General features: G+C 40.4%; 2 protein-coding genes across 2 annotated transcripts in view; one reads left to right on the plus strand and one right to left on the minus strand.

The window, feature by feature from the left end:
- adgrl3.1 (adhesion G protein-coupled receptor L3.1) overlaps positions 1 to 22,646 on the minus strand; it is a 150,629-nt gene extending 127,983 nt beyond the window's left edge. The window contains exons 1-2 of the mRNA XM_079553088.1: positions 21,976 to 22,646; positions 4,550 to 4,627 (exon numbers count right to left, since the gene is read on the minus strand). The gene's annotated coding sequence lies outside the window, so the exon portion shown is untranslated. The remainder of the gene's footprint in view (positions 1 to 4,549; positions 4,628 to 21,975) is intronic.
- A 716-nt stretch (positions 22,647 to 23,362) lies between these two features.
- The window catches only part of LOC306960234 (multiple PDZ domain protein), a 39,956-nt gene continuing 36,448 nt past the window's right edge, over positions 23,363 to 26,870 (plus strand). The window contains exons 1-7 of the mRNA XM_079552602.1: positions 23,363 to 23,375; positions 24,025 to 24,112; positions 24,567 to 24,733; positions 25,511 to 25,738; positions 26,501 to 26,569; positions 26,664 to 26,786; positions 26,860 to 26,870. The exon at positions 26,860 to 26,870 is cut by the window's right edge and continues 73 nt beyond it. Of these exons, the coding sequence (XP_079408728.1) occupies positions 24,100 to 24,112; positions 24,567 to 24,733; positions 25,511 to 25,738; positions 26,501 to 26,569; positions 26,664 to 26,786; positions 26,860 to 26,870 (611 nt within the window). The 5' untranslated portion in view covers positions 23,363 to 23,375; positions 24,025 to 24,099. The remainder of the gene's footprint in view (positions 23,376 to 24,024; positions 24,113 to 24,566; positions 24,734 to 25,510; positions 25,739 to 26,500; positions 26,570 to 26,663; positions 26,787 to 26,859) is intronic.

Raw genomic sequence — 26,870 nt, forward strand, 5'->3', positions numbered from 1 at the left:
TCACCCCCCTGTGGTCCAGGATTGAACATGGAACCTTGCAGTGAGGCAAGAGCGCTAACCGCTGTGTCATCTTGTCAATTTTGTCTCCAAAATTATGCAGTCATTATGTTATGGCTAGAACAATCACTGTCAACTGTATGAATAGTGGATAACCTGAATTTCTAACTGGTTCCCACTGCAATCTTATCCACTTAGTTTTACATGTCTAAACACAATACTGCTGCTCATCTTCCCATGCCTTTGTGGCCTATATTCTTTTGTTCCTTGTGTTACATTTAATCTTTGTTTGGCTGATGAAACTGATAGGGGTGGCGTTGTGATTCAATCTGTGCTCTCATTAGCGTGTCCCGTAATGAAGGCTGTGTGTGTGAGCGGGACGGGAAACACCTGTTCTACACCAACACTCCCCTCCCTCTGTCATCCAGCACACGGAGACTGATACATCCCCTTCCCTTTTACTTATTGTTCCAGCTGAAGAAGGACAACAAGCAGCCTCGATACCACCAAATTCAATTTCAAAGCCCCTCAGAATGATATGAGGGGAAAATGGGGCATAAAGACAGGAATTATGTTGAAGGCAAACACACAATGAATTGGGCTGTGTTGAGCTGCATTTTATCATAGCACCGCATCATGCATAACAGTTAATGTATTAACTTTCTCTTCATAGTGTAATAAAACCCCACTTTTATCACACTGTGCCACACTTTTTTTTATTTACTTATTTTGCTTGCATGAAAAAAATGATGTTAAAACTTAGAATAACCGCACACTATTAAAAATGTGTTTGCAGCAATTACGTATTTCATCATTTACAGAGCTTTTCTAATCATTTGTTGTTCATCCAAATATTCGTTACATTGATCAGATCATAAACACAACAAGCCAAAAAATGTTTTCTAACCAAAAGCATTTGCAAGTGGTACCTAGCCAGATACAGGGACCGTGCACTTTATTAATGGCTTCTATTTAGGTGCTTGTAAATTATTAAAAATGGTTAGTAAAGCTGTGTAAATGTTTTATACTAAATGATAATTCAAGAATTTACCAATGTGTTACAACTGCTTAATGATGTGTAATGATGTACAAATGTATTACAAAATGCAGTGGGAAGTTCATTATAAAATGTGTCACATTATTATGAAATGTGGTTTTATTGCATGATGTAAAAAAAAATCCCATTTTGAACAATTCGTTTTTATTTGGCTTAACTTAATTTGACCGATAAATTGTCAGCTGCAGTGCAAATGTTTTGAGTTGAATTACTAATGTGACATTAAAATATTCTCATTGAGTAAGAGTAACCCCACAGTTGAATCAGTTATACACAGAAAATATAGATGGGACCATCAAGAGTATATGTGACACAATGACAAGATGGAAGGCTCTCCCAATTTCTTTTCTAGGCCGAATTAATCTCATAAAAATGGTTATACTACCTAAAATATTATATCCTATTTCTATGTTGTTTATTATATTGAAATCTGAGGACATTAAAATAATTAATAAAGCTATGGCAGACTTTATATGGGCAGGAAGAAAACCAAAAATCAAATTAGAAACACTCCAACTACCTAAAGAACAGGGCGGTTGGAACCTTCCTAATATAGATTATTATGTTTTTGCAGTACAAGCTAGGATACTGAGTGCATGGATACACGAAAAATCAGAGTCACCATGGTTTAATATTGAAGCATTATGTACAACAAAAAAATAAATCTCTTAAGCTTACATCAGACTCCTATAACTTGGAAATTTTCCTAATTAATAAGAAAGAACATAAACATTTTATTTCCAAATTCTACTCAGAATTATATTCCATCAGTGTGGACAAACTTTCCTGGCTGAGAAAATCATGGGGAGTCTTACTTAAATGTGAGATAACTTCACAGACCTGGGACAAAATACTGTCTTTACCGTCAAAGGTTTCAATCTGTAACAAATTTAAAGAAGTGCAGTACAACATTTTACATAATGTGTACATATCTCCAAATATCTTCAGTAAATATAATGCGGGTATATCACCAAACTGTTCAAAGTGTAAAACTCATGTGGGCACAAGATTTCACTGCCTTTGGGAATGTGCTTACATACAGAAATTCTGGAAAAACGTCTGCTCTAACATAAGCAAAGCAATAGGACAACCAGTAATTGAAAATCCTATGATTTGTTTGCTTGGTCTTGTCCCAGTCTCATTTAAAAAGCATGAGAATGTGGTTCAATCACTATTGATGCTGGCCAGAAAAAGTATAATGTTGAAATGGGTGGGGGATGACCCTCCCTCCATTTCTCTATGGAAATCTCTGATCGTCGACTTGATGACCATGCTGAAACTTGGACACTTTATTGAAGGCAAAACTCAGGCCTTTGCAGAGACTTGGAGGAAACCCCTGGATGCAATGGGACTAGAATGCAATAGAGATCTTAACGGACTACCACTTTGGTCCTAACCGGCTGCATTTGGACTCTGTATTGCCAATGTAATCATTGTAAATCTCCAATGTATATTTGACCAGTCTGCTTTGTTTGTATTATTGAAATGTATAAAAAAGTTATAAATAAAAGTATTTAAAAAAAAAAAAAAAAAAAAAAAAAAATATTCTCATTGGCATTTACTGACAATTTACATACGATTATCCTAAACTTTTCAATTCTGGATACTGTCATTTTGGGACTTACATCACTTAAGACATGGAAGTAAACTATAAAAAATAAAATACTGGGCAGAAATTTCTTCAATGAGAAAACTTTTACTATAAACTTAAACTGATCCGAAACAAGTAGTAAGTAGTATATTGGGGAAAAATTGTAAATAATCCAATTGGGGAAATTTGGAATCATTAACTATTCAGGGTCATCATAATGGGGCTTTCATATTGTGTCAATATAGACAATATAGAGTATTTCATATAAGTGTATTTCCTTGTAATATGGATATTATATTTTTGAAATATCAATACATTTGCAATACATTGTGTAGCTCCAACTGAAATACATTAAACTCAATAAGCTTAGATGCATACAGTGTGGCACACAGTCACACCACTGACAGAGACAGCAAGCTTATTCACAAGATTCCACACCCATCAAATCAATAGAGAAGAGGGATCTACTGAAAAGATGGCCTGAGGGTTTTCACACAAGAATAATACGGCACATATTTCTCCACAGCGATGTCGGGCACGAGACGCTCACTATAGCTGTCGATAACATGAAAACTGCACCCTCCTCTGCCGTCAATAACCTCAATGTGCAATTCATCAGGCCGACTCTAGGAGACAGTATTTCTAATTAAAAAGGCTCTCGTAAATCCCACATTTTACAGGCCCGGCTTAGCTTGTAAATACACTGTAAATAAGTTGTGCTAAATGGCTTCATGGGCAGATGAAGGTCTTCCTTTGCAGTTAAACCACCACTGATGTCTAAGAGAAACAATGGAAGAAATGGTTGTGTTTCACATTTGATTGTAGGGATCTCTGTTCCATAAAGTTAAAAGGTTGCGTTCACGTTCTAGAATTTGATGATTTCGATTTCAGATGTAGGGTTAGGGCCTATTCAACTCTATGGGAAAGACACAGTTGTTGAAAGAAATGTACACACGTTAACCTGTGTGCATTATTTGGTAGGGATTCACAATCCTACCAAATGAATCTTATGGCTAAAAGTCCACTCAACTGACCAACATCAAGCACATGTTTTTCAACACAGTCATTACTTATGAACACCTTCATGAGAAAGTAATGTCCAATTTGTTTATTGAGAATAGGCCCTTTAATGACAGACATATCATCATAAACCCATCCATTCGTCCATTTTCTTCCGCTTTATCGGGGGCCGGGTCGCGGAGGCAGCAGTCTGAGCAGACTCAACTTATATAGCGCTTTTCTACCTTCATCAGGCCCAAAGCAGAACCAGTCACCCATTCACTCTCTCATTCATACACCAATGTACGCAGAAACAGGAACGTAGATCGATCGGAAAATTGAGAGCCCGGTCCCCCAACTCAGCTCCCTCTTCACAACAGTCCGATACAGCAACAGCATCACTGCCGACGCCGCACCGATCTCACGCTCCGTCCATCCCTCACTCGTGAACTCAACCCCGAGATACTTGAACTCCTCCACTTTCTTGGAAATGTGTTGGTATTGTTTATGTTTAATTGACTCTCAAATGGTTCAGAAGAGTTCTTCCACTCCGTTTTCCATTCCGCATCTCAACTTTTTGACATATGCCGTGACTTTTACCTATTTTTATTCATTGTAGAACTTTGGTCGGTTAGCTCTGACTGGATTAGTAGTTTGTGAGCACACGTTTGTCAGGCCAATTACACCCCTCCCTGGCACCAGATGGAACCGCTGAGATCTCAAGGGACAACTATGGGTCACGTACTACCCCAGTTTTAAAATACAACAGAAAACATACTCAACATTCTCTGGCTGTGTCTGCAAAAACAACACACTCCAGGTGCATTGCGTGTCTAGTACAAAATAATAATAGTTTCTGAGTCAACAGTTTTCATGTTAGGGGGCAATATAGTTTGTAGACTTACCTCAAATTGTGTTCTTTTTTTGGTGCCCAGGTAAAATCCGAAAGCATCACATCTCAGTAGCGGCAGGGTGTCTTGATCCTGGAGAAAAAAACATAGAAAAGTGCATTGAGTAGATTCATAGAGAACGGTGTATTCGCTTCACTGTCTTCTGTTATAATGGAGATAGATGGCAGTAATAGGTGGGGAATATGGGGGGCAGTGTGAATAATAGCTCCTCTTCTAAGTGCGAATAACCACTCCAATACCAAGCCTATATACGAGCGTGCTGCTTTAAGTCATGATTGCTTGTTTAGCCCCTACCTCCTCTAACGACCACTTGCGTGTCAAAGTCAGAAAGGTTCTCGCTGTCAGTTTACAACTTCAAAGCTTTTCTTGGATATCTTGGAAACCGGTTTGGGTGAATTACATGTTTTTTTCACACTTTAACTATTTTCTATCTTATATAAAAGAAATGTAAAAAATGTCAATTTAAAACGATGCGCAACCATGAATAAACAAATCATGTACAATTGATGCATATTATTGTCGTTATATGACAAAGTATGTGTATTTAGAATTTGGAATTTGAAGCAATTGCTTTCAGTGAGGTTCAAATCGCTGACCTTTTGCTTAGCCCAATGCTGTACCAGACAAGTGGAATGGAAGCTTATTTCTATAACACTTTTCACATGACACAAGTCACCCAAAGCGTGACTTGTTTTTCGTGGTAGGGAAACCTACCACCAGTTAGGGCTGCTTGATTATAGAAAAAATAATCATTTCTGGATAGACAAGCAGGAGGGCATCCTTAATAATCTTTTTTTTTTTTTTCAATTAATTGCACAGCCTTACCACCAGTACCTGGAGGATACCTACGCAGCCAACTTGCATTGGTTGTTATTGTACACTGTAATATTTCAGTTGCTTTCTTCTTTTTTTTCATTCATTCATTTATTTTAGGGAGCAGCACAAAGAATAGAAGGAAGAAAACAGTCCACATGTAACATAATGAACAATTCTGTCTACAAGGGAGCAGTGTTAATTTCGTCGACTAAAATATTTAGTCTTAATTTTAGTCAAAGTGATATTTTTGACGACTAAAATTGGACTAAAACTAAATTAAAAGTTTTTCATGAGACTAAAACTATGACTAAAATGTCCAGATATTTTAGTCGACTAAAATAAGACTAAATAAAAATGAAAAGAAGAGACTAAAATCATCCAGACTTCAATTGACCGTCTGAAAGAGCCTCATATCATGTAAATTCACTGCCAAAGGATCAGCTCTGAGCTTTGTTCATGTGGAGCAGCTCCATGAAGCAGAGGAACAAGATTAAATATGATTATAATTAATATTATCAATGCAAAGTCGACTAAATTAGTCTTAAATTTAGTCGACTAAATTTACATGCAATTTTAGTCGACTAAAACTAGACTAAAATTGAAAAGATTTTTTTGACTAAATCTCGACTAAAGACTCGTCAAAAGACTAAGACTAAAACTAAATTAAAATATGTTGTCAAAATTAACACTGCAAGGGAGTGGGAAGAAGATAACTTATTTAGTCGCCGGCACGGTAGTGCTTCACAGCTAGAAGGTCCGGGTTCGATTACCACCTGGACGGGGTATATGTAGGTTTCCTCCGGGTACTCCGGTTTCCCCTACCACTAAAAACATGTACAATAGGCCATGATGAATGAGAGTGTGTTTGAGTGCGCATGGGGGATGACGGATGACGGATGGAAGCCCAAACAAACAAAATAATCCCACCCCAAATTCTCAGTTTTGAACTTCACTGCTACTTTGTTTTGAGATTTATATACAGATATTACATCATGGTGGCTTTACCACAGGTGATAAATAATTACATTTTAACAACAATATATAACAACAATGGTAAGGAGAACGAATAATACCAACAATGGTAAAGACAGGATAAACCAACAATGGTAAGGAAATGACAAGCTCGCGTTAACACTATGAGACAAAGTGCAAACAGTAAATTCAAATGAAAGATCCTCCTCTATATATTTTGACCAGACTTTATGTTTATATTACAGCTTCAATTTCTGAATAGAATATGTTGTCCGTTGGCATCTTACTGTAAATATTTCCCACCACTGCATTCAGTTGTGTAGATATGTTTACACACATGTTGACCTGAGTGCGTGCCGTGCATTTTTCAATCCTCTCTCAATCTTTACCTTTGTAACAAGCATCTTTCTTCTTACCTAGTGCCTCCTCCGCTCTCCTCCTGAACCTGAATCTCTTAAGGGAAAACCCACAGCCTCATCCTACCAGGGTCACTGTCAATGCGGGAGAGCACATCTCCACACGGTGGAGGTACTGGCTTTTATCAGTTAGACCTTGGTTGGTATTTATCCATTATTCCACAAAAATCCATTTCAGAGCTGTATGATTGATGGAGAAAATGAACCACACCGCGACTGTCAGAGGCTGACACACGGAAGAGCGCTGCCCCTTGGTTTTGAAGAAATTGGGACTATTAGATGCAACAGGAGCCAATGAGCAATACCTTTACACTTCAACGCACTGGGGTTGCAATTAAATATGGACATCATATGCAATGCTTGGAATATAGAATATAGAAGGGAAAGACTGGCATAGCTTCATATCATTGTACCATAGCATCTGGCTATTACCCTGGCTGGAACTGCACTGTGTTGGTGATATTTTGTTTTGTTTTTATGTGGCAGCGTTGCCGTCATATTTTCTTATTAGACTGCATGGGAAGAATAACATTTTAAATAATTGGTTGCTATTGCTATCAGTTTATTGAGATTACAATAGAGTATAGGGTTAAGGGTTACCTACTTGAGTAGAGTGACAAACATTGTGAAAGACCCCTCCCATCCGAGCTACTACCTCTTTCAACTGCTGCCCTCAGAAGGAAGACATCGGGCCGCCAAGTCTCACACCAGTAGACTTAAGACTCAATAGTTATTTCCCGACAGCCATCTCGGAGTTAAATAATTTCAAAGTACTTTAATATTATCGCACTTTTAATTGTTTATTGTATTCTGAATTTTCTGTGTTTTTAATGCAACTTCTTTGAGCCTAAATAAAATGTTGTTGTGTACTGGTAACACAATGGAAATAGACTTGATTCTGACTCTGAAAATCTGTGTTATTCAAACTCTCCGCCACCAGTTCACCCAATATCATGCATTTATGTACTCTAAAACTGTATTCAATTAGATAACAGCACACTAAAGCATCACCCGCAAAGGATTTGACAGCCCATTGATCTAGCCGCGCTATATTATCCCAGTGAATCCACCGTTCTTGATACATCTTCAGTGCTGTTTTATGTGTGAAATAATGTGCTGAGAATGGCCAGAGGCAACGGAGCATTGCAGAGGAGAGAAAACAAGGAAGGTGCAACATTTCAAGCAGCACCTATATGCAGCACCCCGTTCTCTATTTTTTCTCGTGGAAGCAGTGTGTGTATACATTATTCACACCACACTGGTCAACAATAGTCGGATCAATGAGCACCGAATGGAGGGTAAATAGGTGCAACAGGAGCAAGTTAGAGGCACAGGTGAGGCTGTAGTATAGGGAGCATACAGTAAACCTACATGATTATGTGTTTTTGATGCACACATTTGGCGAGTCAAGAAAGCAAGTTGTGGCATTTTTTTATGCAATAAAGAGGGAAAATATGTGGAAATGTGTCTGCATAAGTTGGTACGTCATATGGTTTTTAGGTGTTATTATATGATCAATGTCTAAATGGGATTATTTACTACTGACATATGGCTAAAACACTGAATTCATGTACTGTTTACAACAACTACTAATGCTGCTAATTAAGTTCAAATAAATAAAGTCCTAATACTACGACTACTACTTTTTTATATGATCCAGAGTGTTGACTCTGATATTAATGTTGAGTCTGTTGTGTGCTAGAGAATCCGGCCTATGTTACATGGTACACACAAAGGAGCGAGTTTCTTGGCAAGCAGTCCAGAGCGAGGGGAGTGACCCGATCAAAAAGAACAGAACAAATAGACCAGATACGGCAGGACTTGGCCTCAAGATCTTAAAGGAATAGGCCACCGTTTTTACATACTGAGATATGTTCTTACCTCACTTTAGACATGTTAATATATTCCCGTCTTGTCTTTGTCCGTGCGCTCTGCCAGGCAAACGGAGCACATACGCAGCCTCTCCCACATGTCCTATAGCTCCAAAAAAGCTCACGATAGAAGCTACCAAGCTCTTCCACATGTTCCCTATTTAAATAAAGTTACGTGAAGTGTTTTCATGCGAAGTATATTTACCCAGAAATGTAGCATGTCGATTTTATAAGCAAATAAAAAGGGGGACTATATTGTGAGGCGTAATGATACGAGGAGTAAAACGTCCGCGCAGTAACTCCTAAAGGTTATTGCCGGAAGTGAGCGGGGGAAGTCTTTAGGAGTTACTACGCGGACGCTGTGCTCCTCGTATCATTATGCCTCACAATATAGTCCCCCTTTTTATTTGCTTATAAAATCGACATGCTACATTTCTTGGTAAATATACTTCGCATGAAAACACTTCACGTAACTTTATTTAAATAGGGAACACGTGGAAGAGCTTGGTAGCTTCTATCGTGAGCTTTTTCGGAGCTATGTGACATGTGGGAGAGGTTGCGTATGTGCTCCGTTTGCGTGACAGAGCGCACGGACAAAGACCAGACGGGGATATATTAACTCGACTAAAGTGAGCTAAGAACATATCTTAATATGTAAAAACGGTGGCCTATTCCTTTAAAGTGGACGCACCTGGTATCACAACTTAAGTACTACTACTACTGCTACAACTCCAACCATCCGTACAAATATCGTGACTGCTAAAAGACAAATTCAAACAAATATAGAGCAGCAGGGTGATGTGGCCTAAAATCTATATCACGATATCGATATATTTGACGATATAATTGATAATGGACAAATTACTTCAAAATTCCAGCCTTACGCCTATTGCGAAGATTAATTCAGTAACGATATGCAATACGATATGGCCCATCGCTAACAAATACCCCTTCAAACTTGCTCAAACTGCTACTGAACTAGCCTTTGTTGAAAAAGAACAAAGGAAGTAAGACAAGAAAGATATTCAGTTTATATATTTTGCTTTTTGACCACTTCCAAAAACTTGCTAAAATGTAAAGGTTTTTTAAGTTGTGTGGTACTGGATTTTTAAAGATGCCGACATTTTACCTTTCACCAAATAGCCTTTGTCAAACACCAAAAGGCAGTAGGCTGGCTCAAACAATTAGTTTACTTTCCACTTATGTATCAAGACGAGTGGAGTGAAGGCAATGCAGTGTCCAAATGGCCTTCACCTTACTGAACAACGGTGAGGAATGAATGGGAGTTTTCTCTCTGTAGATGTGTTATATGCTACATTTGATAGATGCAAACCATTTTCTCACAGTGCCACAATAGTGTTTCCTATTATGAGAAGCTGTGGTTGTATTGATGTCTCGTGTCACCCGCATTACTCACAAACACACTGCATATAATTAGAATGACTTTGAGTGTGCCTTCTTTGTGGCTTTTCCATACATCACCCTTTGTAATTATGCAACAAGCAGCCAGTATAAGTGCCACAACGCAAAAAGGAAATGTCATGATGGCCATTGTTGCTTAAAGGGTGGGGTGCCCGTCTAGTTCATATTTTAAAAATCCCAAAGTCTTCCCCCTGGGAACTGAAAAGATTTGATATATGTATGAAGAACGTAAGGCAGTAGTATATACGGTCTACTCAGGCGTAAAATTAAAGGCTCTCGTTTATGTGGCAAGCATAAATCTGAAAGAGAGAGGGGCAAGGAGTAGGGCTGTACTTGATAAAACAAAGAAATTGTTGATTTTATGGTTAGGTTAGGTTAGGTTAATTTATTTGTACCCGTGGGTAAATTCGTTTTGCAATTCTGAGAACTAGTCGACACACAGGAAGGATGGGAACAATGATGCAATAATCAACTCACTATAAGCTTCTGTCTCCTGTAATGACAAGTGGGCTTTTACTTGGACAAAATAAGAACACTTTGAGAGAGGTTTATAAGGCTTATTGATATGATTCTGAACCCTAAAGCACAAATTATTATGTAATATTCAGTAAATATCAGAAATTCAGGAATAAAATACATTCTGTAAATAATCAAAAGATTGACTGTTTCTAAGTTTATTTATTGGGAAGAAAGAGTTAAAGCCCTTGGTGATAAAGTGGCAAGCAGTTGGATTAGGAGCAATACTAGTAGCGATTGTAGCAGCATCAACAGCAGTGGCAAAATCAAAAGTACTTAATTTTAAATTCTGAAATTTAATACTCACCATGAGCACATACAATAGATGATAGACATTTAAAAAGTGATGTGTATAAATATACTAGATTCCTCCCCACTTAAATAATTAGCTGCATTCTCTAAGGATCTGACCTTGGATCTTGTTAGTCAAGGTCTTCACTATCACACTACATGATTTTGATACATGTGATTGATACAGCCTCTTATATAAACGACTGCGAGCCAATCACATAGCAGCAGTATAAATCCCTTATATGAGTATTTCTTACATGGTTACAGAGTCAACATGCAGCCCCCTGTAAGTTATAGCTGCAGGCTCACAGGCCAGAGAGCACCCCATCCGTCTTACCGTGACACTATCAGGCGCCCAGGCAAAACACTGAGCTGCTCAAATGGTTTTATTGTAAAATGTGAAGCAAAGATATGTCAGGGGCAAATTGACGGCGGCTGATGCATGACATGGAGCCACCCAAAGCTTTTATCTCGCACACCATTGCAGCCTTATTCTGCAGTCACACGCAAAATGTGCACACTATACAGCAACCAGGTTCTAGGGAGGGATTTGTCAATATAGACTAAAGTTGCAAATTATGTTGCCCATTAATACTAGCATCTATGTAGAGAAAAAAAATACAGATGATTTTTTTCATTGTGCAAAGTCCAGGAGTCTACAAAATTGAAAGTATTTTTTCTGGCAAAGAATAAAAGGTTTGAAAGTGAAAACAGGTTCTAACACAGAGCTATAGTATTCAAATATAATAGATTTTTATGGGTAGTAAAGTAAGCAGCTATGGTAGTTGCACCAGAGGCCATAAGCGCCACAGCAGGTGTTGTAGCATGTTGCGTTTCTTTATTCATTAATTGTCCGCAGAGCCGGTGCTGGCCCTTCTGGGGCCCTAAGCAAAAATCCACACGGGGGCCCTACAGTAGCTATTCGATGAAGAGAGAATCCATTTATGGTCAAAACAGTTCCACTGTTCCAGGGCAGAAGCAGAACATACAGACCTCAATTCAGGCCCTGCCCCCTGTGTGAGAGCCACTAACCACTAAGCCACTGTGAGACTGGTATTTAGGACGACTACTAGTCTATTTCCCTTTTTAAAATAGTAAATGGCAAATGGTCCCATTCTCTCACCTCTGGTCCCTGACCCACAGATTGGGAACCGCTGATTTAAAACCTGCTCCTGGCGGTTGTTTCTGTCTGAGCACTGAGAATTAGTCTGTGAGTCGCCCAATTCGTTTTAGATTGTGCACATTCAGAGAACCAGAGTTACTGTAAGTTACTGTGATCATGAGAACCATGTGGATTCAACTCAACAAAAAGGCCACGGACAGGGCTTTACTCTCGTCCACTCGCCAAACTGCTGTCCTGATGCCCCAGACTCACCAGCACAATAAGAAGAGAGTTCAACCTCTTAACTCCCGCCTGAACCGAGAGCATTTTCTCCAGTTCAGCTTTACCCAAATCCTGTAGGCCAGTGTAACACCTCATTTGAAAGCTAAGACCTACAAAACTATATTGATCTTTTTCCTCACGTCATCAGATTTTTTTTCATCATTTTTGTCAATTTTTTGTGACTTTTTTGTCACTTTTTCGTCCAATTATTCGCATTTTTTTTGGTCAAATTCTTATCACTTTTTTGTCCATTTTTTGTCACATTTTTTTTTTCAAATTTTTGTCCATTTTTGTCTTTTTTTTGTAAATTTTTTGTTCCTTGTGTCACATTTTCATCCTTTGTTTTCGTTTCAGTTTTATTGCTATACTCACACCTTTTTTCCAGAGGCTTTTGGATTGGGGTTAAGCTGGAGAAAATGTGCTCGGTTCAGGTGGGAGTTAAGGGGTTAAATGAGAGAGAGGCCCAGAGTTGCAGCCCAGAGTCCGCGCAGGGAAAACATGAGAGCAGCGCTCGGGACACGGGTGACATGATGCAGCCGCGGAGGAGCCGCGCATGAGGCGAAGCACCGGGAGACAGACGGCCGAGCGGGACACGAGCGGAGAAGCACTCGCGCTTTGGAAGAGACCGGGGGAAGGCAGTCGGTCTCTCCTGCTCATTCACTTCACCAGACTACTCCGTGTTGGTGTTATATGTGGCGAAGTAGGCGGAGAGTGAGTGCGCGCTGGAAGAGCCTGTCCCCGTAACAAAGCGTTGATTAATCAGTGAAACAACAACCGTAGTTTGACTGAGATGCGGGGCCCTTGCAGCCGCGGGGGCCCTACGCACCTTGCGTAGTCTGCGTATAGGAAGAACCGGCTCTGATTGTCCGTGAGAGTAAATACTACGCTGACAGAAAAGACAATGGAGAGAGTGATATTGAACATTGTGCCACAGCCCAATTACACAATGGAGATATTTTTTGTCACTCAAACCTGGCTGTAAATACTGCTAAAGTGACGCTAGCCCACAGTTAGCGTTGCTTTGCCCGTTAGCCTCTTCTTCGTGATTCCATAAGTGTGTATTGTGCCTCCGGGTCGGAGCAGGAAAAGTTGCAAGCATGGTTTTCTGGCCAGAGACACCAGGGGGAGATGAAAGACCCCCAATCATCCCATCAACACTCGTATTACCCCCAGAGGGACTACGAAAAACAAGTTACTTAGTACTGCTTTAAGCTTAAGTTTACATGGTTGACAAATTTCCAGTGGTACAGCTGTCTGGGGTTGACTGATGGAAATGTGGCTGCCAATCTGTGCTCAAGGTTTTTCTGACTACCAACAATAATTGACAAACACACACCATTTACACATTACACAAGCTCGGTTTGTGAAGTGTTGTCTTGCCTATGGACACTATGACAATATAGAATGATCAGAGCTGATATTACGCTACCAACCTTGTGGTTATTAAGCGAGTGCTCCACTACTTGAGACAGTGCCGCTTGTACTGTATTTTCATTTGACAATACCTGCCTTTAAAAGCATGCACCAGGGACGTAGACCATATGGTGACTAATCATGACTGACTTTTAATATCTCCGCTCCATCAGGTATCCAGTCACTCTATCAGCCTTCTCCTACCAATAGCCACTTTGCACCGAAGTATAAGCTCAAAATCAATATCGCCCGGCACATATTCTCACTCACCCGGACTCCAAATGAAAATAAAAACACAATTCAATATCAATCTCTGCTCTGTCATAGAAGAGACAAGGAGCAGCAACATTATTTCTAACTAATGCCAAACCATCAGATCTGTGGAGTTGGATATTTCAGGCCAGTTGATGCTGAAAGGAAGCAGATGAAGCAGCAGTGGAAGATGTATGTAATGCAGTTAAAGTAAAAGCCCAGTAAGCAGGAAATTTAAGAGGGGCCTGGGGAAGATGGTATTACAGCAGACGCTTGTGGACAATCTGCTGAACACAGGAAAGATATGGGGAACATCAGTGCGGTGTGTACAGAAGAGATATAGGACTGAGCGGTAAAGAAGCCAAGCATTTAACAGAGTAAAAATTAGCTGTGCCTATGTATATTTTGAGATTTCTTTGTGTGTCGCCACACTGTGCATGACTTTTATCAAAGAAAAAACACACAAGGCACATATTTACTGTGTTACTGTGGGCGGCACAGTGACGCAGCGGTTAGCACTCTCGCTTCACAGCAAGAAGGTCCTGAGTTTGGTCCCTGACCGGGTGGGGCCTTTCTGTGTGGAGTCTGTTCGCTCTCCCATGTCTGCATAGGGATCCACCAGATGCTCTGTTTTCCCCCTACCACTAAACAAAAATCCACAAAAGGTTGATCCGCCAGCCAGCTGATTCTGACCCGAATGGTCATTACTGGTTCAACATCTGGTCCCCAGGCATCCCGCGGCTCCAACGGCATCGAAGGATGGGACAAATGCAGAGGACTACAGGGATCAGTAAAGTACACCTTGATAAACCCATTCCAATATTATCAAGCTAGTATGTATTTGATTTAGTTGATTTGTTGTGGAAAAAATGGACTTGAAGCTTTTTGGGGATACATCACAGATAATCCCTCCATAGAGACAATATAGTTGTCATAACAATAAACATTTTATTGTACAATTGTTGCGCTGTGTACATCAGAAGGCTTACAATGTGATGACTTGTTAATTCTAGAACTACTTCTGTAGTTACACTGGTGAATGCCATCATTTCCTCTACTAATAAGTAAACTTTGGTCCTGAACTTATGTAACTATAGAGGCTGAGTGCTTTGCCTGCTTTAATTTCCATAATTTGTTATATAATACACAGCAAAGGGAAACAGACCATTGCAACAAGCTATAATGTACATTCTGTCATATTATGGTAATAAGTAAGAGAACATGTCACTTCGAGACACAAGAAAAGGTTGAATTAGACAGATTATGCAGTGCCACAAGTACACCTGTCTATTCAAAACACTAAAAAATGTTGGTTTTCAAAGTCAATGCAGCAAGTACCTGCTAATGTCGAGGCATTAATTGGCTTTTCATCACTAGGGAAGCAGAAAAAAATGTCTGCTCCACTAGGCCACACAGACTCACAGGACTTCGTGTTTCGTGTCACATGAAATCCAGAATCCGAAAATATTATATTAAGATGCAAAATGTGCCCAGATGAAGAATTTTTACTTTTAAATATAAGCGATGCTATTTTATATAAGTGACCAACAGAGTTTCCTCCAGCAAGAAATTTAGTGCCCCTTTTTTTTTTAATGCAAGCAAAATTATTTCCAGTGTCTGACCCCTTCCAGAAATCCCCTTGTATTGTTTCGACCTCTTAGTCACCGGTGCCAGCCCGACATGCCCCTAACTTCCTCTGCTGAATAAATGTCCTCAAACAATAGGGCATTTTCCTCAGCCCGGCTGCCATTTCCTCCATCGATAACAAACATAGCGCTAAAACACAACAGTTGAGTGATTTATGCCTGCAGCCCTGTGATGACCTCATTGTTCAATGCCCCATAATTCAAATCTGCTCTGCCTTGTTGCATCACGTTGTATATGGCTCATTTGGAGACATTTACCAAGCAAGATACAGTCAGCAAGAATTACTTTGTCAATTAGGCCGGTACAATTGCAAACGCATTTTTTTATTTTATTTTTTTAATCTAAAGCAAAAGTGCACAGAAAATTATTATTTTGCAAAGTTAAGTATTCAATCTGAAAAAAACATGCTACACTTTTATCAAGTTAATAGCTGCATTTACAGTGTATAGGACTTTTCTACTCCAAAAAGAGTTTTAACACATCAAACATTATCACTAGTGCCACTGTATTAACGTACAATATGTGAATTAGGAGGATTGGTGTCAAAATTGTCAACTAAGGCAATAAGGCAACCCCAATAGAAACCCTCAAGTTAAATAAATGCATTTGCTTCTTTCTCGCTCTGAAATTGAGACTTTGTTTAGTAAGTTTAATTTAGTTCATTTAACATCACTGTGCTAACTATTGAGGATAATTATTGCAATAGCAAGGTTAAATGCGTATCCAAATATTGTAATTATGTCATCGCTATTACAGTAAATATTAATAATCACAAGCTGGAGAACTAAAATAATAATGCACTGAACTCTGAAAACATTGAGCTTTTTTCCCTCGCAGTACCCATCGAGTAAGAACAAAGCAAATCATTATTTATTTAATTCAATTTAGCTGATTTTTTTCCCACCAACTTTTTATGATACAGTTATAATCGTTTGATGTTATAACATACCCCGCATATCGATGGACGACTCGACTCCGGTGGAGGAGGGAAGGGAAGGAGGATGGGGGGGGGGGGGGTCTTGGTCCAGAAGTGCTATTGTAAATGATTTCCTGTGGAGACCAAAATAATTGTCGGACCTTTGAGTGAGCGGCACACAATCAGCGAGGCCTTGTGTTCAGCTCACTAATGCGCAAGTGTGCGGCTGAAAACTACAGCCGCGGGCCCAGGGCTACGGTCTGGGTGTCCGTACCAGTAATTGATGTATGTTCGGGCTATCGGGAACAAACACATGGGAGGGAAAGCTTCAGGAGGTTGCGGGAATGGACGGGGGTAGCTTGGGACGGGGTATAGTGGTGACAAGGGGAGGGCGCAGGGAGGTGAAGGGCAGCCAGGAGAAGCGCCGGACCAGAGTTGCGGTGTTGACGGAAGACAAGTGTTTTCTTTGTAGCAGAGAAGGATAATGGGCTCGGAGAGAGGGAGAGGTTTTGAAATGGAACAATGAGCTGCAGATATTTGACTTCATACAGAAAGAACTCACCGAACAAAAGCGCTTAAAATAGAAAGGTTTAAATGGTGGTTTGAATTGGAACTCTTAATTTGTCGGGAAAAGAAGGCATGAGGGTTGGGATTGGGTGCTAAACTTAATGTTACTTAAAGTGTGTAGTATCTTGAACATCACAGATTACTCTAGGCTATTTCTTGTGCCAGTCCCAACAACCTAGATAAATGTAGATGGTTTGGTCAGGAAGGTCAAACTTGAAGTATAAAGTGGATTGAGTAAGTATTTATACACACAGACACTGTGATAATGATAGTCATTAATAGCAGTATACCTGACTGTGTGATTAATTGTTGGTGTGGCTGAGCGAGGTTGGGAAGTTGTTCACATGTTTCTGCACTCATGAAAAGAAAAGTCCACTTAATTGTTGCAAGCAAACACAAATGGAGTCCTTTAGTGTGATGGATCCCTGCCAAATTTGTAATGCAAACTGCCACATTTTTCTTGTTTCTGTGCTTTCAGACCGACGTCGCCATTATAATTTATATGCGAGCCACACTTGATAATGCTGCAATTCAGTCTTACTTGTTCCTTGCGGCAACACAATTGTAACAGGCATCTTATAAGAATCTTGCAAGCTACGCAGTGACCCAAAGATAATAACTGACAGTAAGAAGGAAGAGCATAACACAGTGATCTCTGTAGAAAACAAACAAATGTGTGACAGTGATATTCCTCCAGGTCGCTCAATAGTAGTAACAATAAATCCCAGGCAACAGGAGAGTTGTTTGTCTGTTATTAATTGGAGTTTAAAGAAAACCACAACACTCAATTTTCCCAAGGTTTTCTACACTGGCGATTTAGAAAATGCACAGATTGAGAAAGAAACATGTTTTGAAGGTTTGAAAGAGCTCCATAGAGGATATATCAGTCGACACAAATTACAATAAACTGCGCAACTAACATCTGTTTGCTGGTAGCAGAACTCAAAGGCAAGTAAAAGGCCATAAAAATGTTGCCATGTGTCTTAAGAATTCACAAGAATATGTATTATTTGTGCAAATATCTCAAGGGAGTTGGATATGGAAGTATTTTAGTTTACAATAGTTTTTAAAGGTATATGCTACGCTCAGTGAAAGCTGTAACTATATTGTTGCCACTAGCAACAACAATAACTCTGAATTTGTTTAAGTGATTATGTCATTGCTCTACTTCCGGGTCTACAATTGACTTTCCATCTGATCACAAAGAAATATAACATTTACTCTGGATTTTCCTCATTAATGCTTTTCTAATTATCAACTTATTTTCTCCATACACAGTGAAGGCTTATTTTAAATTATAATAATAATAACATAAATGTCTTGTCATATGCTCCATTCATGTGGACTGAGGTACTCGTTTTTCCAGGATGTGATGTCATTGCCCCCAGTTGGTTTGTGTTTTCATGTCTGTGTTTTTATGACACGACATCTTTCGATCAAGCTTAAGACCATGTTCTAAATAGTTTCGCTCAAAAGTTTACAGCGGGTGCGTCATACGTCATCGGATACGATTGGCTATGGCTACGTGCAGACACATATGATAGACATTCGTGGCGCCCAATAAACGACTATGGACAATCGTAAACCACACCTCACCACACCTGAATTGGTGGTCCCCAGCCTAAATATAAGTTGTGATATTATGTCTGGCAAGAGCCAGGCTATGGGAAAGTGAGGATTTTGATGTAATCAAACCTAACCAGCTGAATTTGGCATTAGCATCTCAAAAGCGAAACTTCGGTTTGTTAATTTTATAAAATATCACGTAAATATTCTTTTTGCTAGCATATTTGTCCGGTATTTCTCTCGCAACTATGCTACTCTGAAGGACGACAGTTAAACTACTACACTACACTAAACTCAAGAAAATAGCAGTGTTTTCACTGAAAAAACTATGTAAAACTATATAAAAATATAAAAATATTAAACGGTAAAAGAACAAATCAGCTGATTTCCACAATCAGTGCAGAAGTCTGGAAGCTTGTTTTGACTCGAGTTCCACAGTTACTTTCCCAAGTTGACCGAGCGTTCATGTGCATTTTCCAACTGGGGAAAATGTTTTCCCCAGTTCCAGAGGACCACATGAACGCAGCAATTGTCCCAAAATGATCCCAAAACTGTAAAGTCTGTTTCTTGAACTATGGAACTATGGCATCTTTGAGAAAAGAGATGCAAGACACACTAAAAGTTATATCAGAGATGCAGATGTTTTTACAAATATACCGGACTGTGCGATGCTGCTTTGTTGAACTATGGCATCTTTATCGTAAGATGCAGGTTTCCAACAATGCACCACCATACATTGCATTAGTTTCTATCAAACATCCCAGTCAACATTCAAGGACACACAACATGGTCCATAGACTTCATTACAATTAATTTATTACATTTTATACTCAAAACATCCCAATATATAGGAACAGTTATGCTACAAAGCCGCTATACTGCAGAATAAGACGTCTCAACTGGCACAATTTTCCAGCCAAAAGCCATAGGAGCTACTGCAGAGTCCTTGCCCATTGAACCTCTAATAAGAATGAGCAGTATCTGGGTGAGTTCCACACATTAAGGGGGAGGTGAACGGAGCTGCCGGTTGAAAACCCAGTCCAGTCTGGTTATGCTTTGAATAGGGCCAAGGATAGAGGGAGGAAGTGTTAACACATAAGCGAGTGTTTTAGGTGGGAGATGAGAGAGAAGAGCAATGATCCGGACTCATTATTTCTGCACTGGAGAGAAGAGGGGGAGAGAGGGAGAGAGAAAGCGCATTTAGAGGAGGAAAGCCTTTTGAATTAGGTTAAAGTCGGCACACAAAGAATGTGAATCATCAATGCATTCGAAAATAGTGCTACAGTTCTGCTTTCGGTGGCGCTGTGTGGAGCTATTGCTATCATTATTGCAAACATGACACGTGTTGCTGTCTTTCGATCGGAAATGACAGTTTATTTTTCCAAGAGAAAGGGGATGTCTCATCTCAGTATAAGTGCGCTACACAAATCTGAATTTATTTTTGATACGTTTGGTGCAGGAGGAAAAGATTGGAGCAGTTCTAGACGTTCAAGGGTCAAGATTAGGTTTTATATTCAATTCCTATATCTTCTTCCAATTTACTTTCATTAATATTAAGACTATCCCTGCAAGCATGGAACATAGAGTAAGTACTGCTTTGTGGCGATCAGTAAATAAAAAAATATTAGACATAATTTCTGTTTTGTGAGAGTGCTACAAGACATACAGTACATCATCCTGCTCTCCGAGCTGATAAGCACACAAGTAATAGTTTTTCTCTGTCTCAAGCTGATTGATGGAAAGCACACGGCAATTGATGGAAAGCACACAACAATTTATAAACCATGTAATGTCATTCTAGCAAACTAATCCCTGTATTTTTTGAGTATACACACTAAACCCAGACAACGGCAGAAAGCTCATCTATAACCAGCCTTGACAATGCAGATGGAGTCTCCAGGATCACCAATGATATGCCTGCTTGTCTCAATATTCGTTGTGTGCTTGTTAATGTCTGGATTGGATTGTATTGCCTGTCACGCTTTATTTTCATTATCTCTCAGAATGTGATGTGATGTTCTACAGACAACGATCGTCCTTTATTCAAATGGCAAAGCCTGTTCCTTCCTAATATATGGTTATATAGCGTCTGTTATTGAAGCCACCCAAATCTAAAGAAAATATGGTGTTTCATAATAGCCAGAGTCACAGATTGGCCATTTCCCCAAACACTTTTCATTTGCCTTTACAATAGCTGGGTTTTCTCTGTGCAACATGTCAAGTGAGATGAATCAGTGACCCAATTAAAAGAGGACACACTAGACCCACTGTCAGCAGTTTGCATGGCTGCAGCTGTTGCACATTGAAATGCTTCAGGTGCCAAAACAACAACACAGTGTTGTGCTATAGCAGTGACCCTGATTACTCTTTGGCACACCTTGCATTGGTGCTGCAACATCTAATAGGCGAACAATAAACCTTTTACAAGAACAGAGATGGCAGCCACTAAATCCACGTTTTTGAATATGTGGCGCCTTGGACTATCTCTGCAACTGCTTTTAGTGGCCTATATTGTCCAAGCTCCCATTTTTCAACATTCCCCAATGAATCGAGATATTGTGGTCAATCCGTTGCAATCACAGTAACTGAGCACTGGTGGAGATACAAAGAGTCCGCTCACACAAGACAGTCGTAGTTCATGTGGCAGTGCGCATAACAGCCACCCCAGCGGAGACGCACGCCAAATGACTACCTAGGGTCAAATAGGTGGTAGGATTGTTCATGTTGTCTGTCAATAGTGTCTTGGGCGCACCTGAATGCACCTTAACGTTATGGCACATCTTTCCAGATTTTTGTCCAATTATACCATGCACCTTGCAACCTTTAGTTTTGAACTCCAAGGTCAACATCAAGCACCGTTACTCATCATAATTGATTGACAAGTACGGAAGCAGTTACCAAATGATCATTTTATTTTCACGCGCTTGTCACTGGCACTGTAAATAGGCGTGAGACGCGTACAGTTCCAAATCATATCAGATTTTCCCAAGTCCCCAAAATTACAATAACCAAATGAGTTGAACACCGCCAGTGTTTAGGAATCGTCACTGCAGATACCACCATGTAAGACGGTTTACGCATTACCACGGAATAAACGTAAAAAGATTGAATATCAGTTGGCAACATATCAAATATAGGAGCGACGCCCATCAGCCACAGACCGCGGGACTGCTATATGTGAGATACAGTACGTAGCTCGCTCCCTTTAAGTCGACCAGTCGCAGAAAGGCCACATTCCCATGAGAATCCGTGAGAACCAAAGTGAGCACAGTGTCGTATCCAAGCCAGAAAAAAGGCTGACACACGCGGCACTTTTCTGGATATCCATAACATATAAAATACATTAAACATGATATGTTGTTTATGCTTACCGTGAGCGCAGCACAAGTAATTAGAGCGTTGTGTGAGCGCACACATCCAGCGCAATGTAGTCTGTAACACCTCTGCGTTAAAGCCGTCCAAATGAGAGAAACGAGGCTGCCCACCCGGAGCAGATGTGGCTGTCCTCCCCTGGATATGAGGAAAACACGTCCTTGTAGAAAAAAAAAAAAAAGAAGAAGAAGAAAAACAGCTGCTGGTGTGATAAAGCGCAAATCCAAAGCAAAGGACAACGTCCAAAACTGAAGCCCACTGTCGAACTGCTGCTACTGCGATAGGATGTTGGTCTTTCTCTCTTCCCTGTATCTGTCCGTATCAATCTCCGCTTCTCCCGCTCCTGGTCTTGCAGACTTGGTTGTGCAAGGGTCCAAAGGCGCAGCAGAGCACAGCAGCAGAGCCGATGTCAAGGCACACTCACGCAAAGAGAGAGACAAACACGGAGAGAGCAGGGTCAGAAATGACAAACCAATTTGGAGACGACGTGGATGCTCGGTTGATCAGATCCAGTGAGGAGGAGAGGAGCGTTGCATTGCGTTGCAGGAGGGCCGAGCGAGGCGAGCTGTGCGGGCGGGGAGAGAGGAGGACTGAGGTGGGCGTAAAGAAGGGAGGGAAGGAGAAATGAGGAGGGGGCAACTGCCTGTCTGAGGAGGATGCGGAGAGCGAGCAAGAGCAAGAGGGGAAACTGGAGAGGGGTGGAAAATGCGGAACTGGATTTGGCGCCAAAAATATCTAGAGTTAGGGCTCCACCTACTGTATGTTAGGACTCAAACATCGGCACGGACACAATGCCATCAGTAAAATGTGAGCTGGATATGCGAGCTGTAGTTTATGTAAATTATGGAGAATAAATTACACTCATGTTATTTAGTAAGAAACTCAACAGTTGGCTACAGCCGAAACAGGTCCAGCTAAATAACAGCCAATTCACTGTCTTGTATAAAGTGTTCGTGAAGTCCATTCTAGTGTGTGGGATCACAGTAATTCCCACAGACAATTTAAATCCTGAATCTGTTCGGGTAGACTGGAGCTTAGAGTTCACATTAGCTACTGTCACTTGGCCACACGGGCATTATAGTGACCAATTGAAATGCATTGCATTGGATTACCTCAAGTGGACTTCTTCTCAAGGGATGAGGTTCCTGTGTCTCGAGATCAGAGGGTGACATGCGCACTGCAGGGCGCACTTACTAGTCGTGGATACAGTGCAGGAAAATAAAACGCGCAGCTTGTTTTTGCTAGCTGAAAGTGCACAATATGCTGTCTTATTTCAGGAGGAGTGTCAATTCGTGTATTTGCCGTTGCCAAACTCACCCTCAGCCTGGAGGAGGGGTTGTGTGTTCTCTGTGGGGACCGGACCTGTTGATCGTCTAGCCCTTGCGGCTCTGCCATGGAGGTGAGAACAAGAGACTGGGTGGGTTGCCTGCCCTATGGTGTCCTTCTGTCTGCTGTGCGCGTGACATTAGAGGTTTCATATGGCAAGTCAATTACCTGCGTAATCATTTATCAGTGATGGTTTTTAAAGTAGTGCTGCTTAGCAGCAACAGGTAGCCGAGATGGCGTGAAGGACAACGAAGCACTTTAAAAGTAACCCGCGCATAAATCATGCGCTCTTAATTAGATTTCTGATGAGACGTTGTCATTTCCAGCCCGTCGTTTTGTAAATCAAATCATGACATTGATCTGGTGCTTTAAAGCTGAACAGGCTTCGCTTCAAGTTAAAATGGTCGGGAGGCCATGTGTCGTTGTTAATTAGCATCACTGGCCGATAAAGCCTTTTGGAGCCCATTTAAATCCTGCTAAAGAGCATTAGGCGACAAACAAGGCGCTTGTTGCAAACAAGCGTGGCGCAGGCCTCAGACCACTGTCCAGGTAAAATGATTAATACTCCCCCGCAGATGCGAATAAATAATGGAGGGCTTATTATGAATCCAGTCACAAAAGCAGACAGACACCAATGTAATAAACGTGTCAGCGCTGATTTATTATGAGAGAAACACTGTATTTTTACGCGTGTCTTTGAGGTTGATGTTTGCTTGTTGCAGGTGCCAGTGAGGAAAGAATAATATTCATCGAAGATCAAACGCAAGACAGTCATCTCATCAAGCTGGCAGGTTACAATGGAAATTATGGGTGAGCACAGATTTTCCAAGCTGTAAATCTTTTTGATGGAACAGTAAGAGTCAACAAAGTGGCAGGACGAGGCTTACCCTCAGGTGTCCGCCAGCAGGACTACAGATACTAGACAGGTTGCTCAAGAGCTTCTGTACTGTGACAACTCAGCGGTCCAAAATGTGGATCCTAGCCTTTTGCCATCTACACAAAGAAGTATTTGAAGTAAGAAAAATATAACCATAATTCCAACATTTAACAAAAAATGTATAAAATATGACAACATTTGCATTTCAATATAAAGTAGATATGACTTTCTAGATGTAGTTGTATTTATTTTGATACAGCCCAGTGTTTATGTTTGTTATGCTTATACAATATCATATGTAAAATTTTGAGCAATTGATTGATTTGTTCATTCCTTGTATCCTCATTATCAGTTTTGGGAAATGACACTGATATTTGTTTTGGGCAGACACCCAGTGCGCTCTGGAGGCCGTGGAGAGGCTCCAAGCCAAACTGAAGGAGCAAGGGGAGGCACCAATGCAGGAGAAGCTGTTCCTGCTCAGGACAGTCCTACAGAGCCCTCTGTTCCACCACATACTCAGCCTACAGAAGACTCAGAGGAAGCATCCATTAAAGGTACACTGCTCACAGGAACGTTCGTGTGGGGGCTGCTGGAAGGCCTAAAATACTGAATGCAATGTTTGGGATGAGTAGTCAGCTTACCTAAGCACAAGTAGAAGCCTTGAGAGGGAATGGTAGGAACAAGATGAAGGAAGTTGTGACTTTGTATTGACAAGGAATGGGGGGAGTGTTGGTCCTCTTTCAATTGGCTTAAAGTGGAATTACATTCAGATCTGAAACAGCCATCTCCTGAAAGTCCTTTTAACACCTTGAAACAGGAAACCGAAAAGTATGTTTTTTGTAGTTTGTGGTATTGAGCAGAAGGCTTTATCGCCGCTTCTGTGTTCCTGCTGCTGCTCTGCTATCACTACCCACTCGGCTCCATTTTAAATCTGTCGTCTTTTTTCTTAAACCTTTGACTCGCATGCGTTACCCCACACCCCTACTCCTCCCTCTCACTTCCACATCTTTTCCTCATTGCCTCTCCCAACTTCTTTATCCTGTCTATTTCCATTCGCTCCATCACTTGCAGCAGCTCATCCCATTGCTCTTTGTCTCCATATCTTTCCTCTTTTTAAATGAATGTCGCCAAGTCTATATCAAAACCCACTTTATCTCCATCATCCATTTCCTTCCCAATCTCTCTGTCTTCATTCTCACACATCCCTCAATCTTCTCATTTATCCACCCCGTTTCTTTCCAGGCCTATTGATTTTTTTCTACTCACATCCTCTCCATTTTTACACATTTTTTATCTTCTTCTTCTCATCGATGCTTGTTCAATTCTACCAGGGGAAGGGCATTTCCAAGTCAGTGTCTATGAACTGTGGAGTGTGCCCGGGCATAGCTTTTGGCCTGAAGACTTTGAGCCACAGTGACTCGTACACCTGGGCCATAGAGAACCGCAGGCCAAGTAACCCACAGTCCCTGCGCCGAGAAGGCAGCAGCTCCTCGCTAGGATCACAAGAGCTTTCCGCCTCTGAGATCTACCCAGATAACAGCACGCATACTGAGTCACAGGTATGGGGTCACTCACTAAAAAGTGTTTTGGGGCACAAACACCTCGCAGACTGTTGTTAAATTGCCCATAGTGCTATTTATTATGCCACAATTTTACACTAGAGACTGGAAATAACTGCGTGGATAGTCTTAAGAGTTTCATCATAAAAACTTTATTGTGGACTCCCATATGTATATATATTTTATGTATTTGTTCATACATTTATTTACTGTATCATTATATATTTATTATGCTAAAACAAAGAGGAAAGTGGTGATATTACAGCAATGGACATAAAAACTAATTCAAGTCTATAGCCTGTTCAAAGCTTATTGCAATCTGCTGACCCCCTGGCATGTGGTGCTACACAGAAAGGTATACACGACCAAGAAAAAAGAACCTTTTGAAATAGAATGAAAAAAATAAATAAATCTAGCAGTTTCATGGCAACAGCATGGACCTGATTTTGGATGGGATCCTCCTCATTATTTGTCTATACCTACAGATGTGAACAAAACAGCACAAGAAATACAGAGACACAGATAAACTACAGTGTACAACAAAGTCAGTGTTAGTAGTTCAGATAATCAACAGCATGTGATAAGTGACAGATGATACAATTAATATATATACTGTATATTATTCAGTATTTCAACAGTTTGCATAATGCATTACACAAAGACACAAAGTTACTATCTTTTTTTTGTAAATTTATCAGTAAGAAGAATCAGTAAAGGTTGCACTAGTAAAGTAAAATACAATTAAAATTCTTTACTTTTTAGTACTGCACTCCACCCAGAATCTCCCGTACTCTATCAATGGGAAGGAACTTGTCTGCTATTGCACATGAGGTATAGTACACAGGATCTTAAGCTTATGTTTGCCATTTTATTAACAATAATTTGTTTACAATGTACTATTTTTGGTGTTGTTATGCTCTGTTAGAGACGACATGTCGAGTTAATAGAGCTGATAAATGATGGGAAAGGTCTTGGCTTTGGCATTGTTGGGGGAAGAAGTACAGGAGTATTGGTTAAGACAATCCTTCCTGGAGGAGCTGCTGGTAGGGTAAGTGTATTAATTACTGTCTCAGAACTATATTATTTCCAATTTGAATATGTATTTTCTGTTGACCTTACAGGATAACCGCCT

This window comes from Gobius niger (genome assembly GCF_951799975.1).
Source record: "Gobius niger genome assembly, chromosome: 3".
NCBI classification, from domain to species: domain Eukaryota; kingdom Metazoa; phylum Chordata; class Actinopteri; order Gobiiformes; family Gobiidae; genus Gobius; species Gobius niger.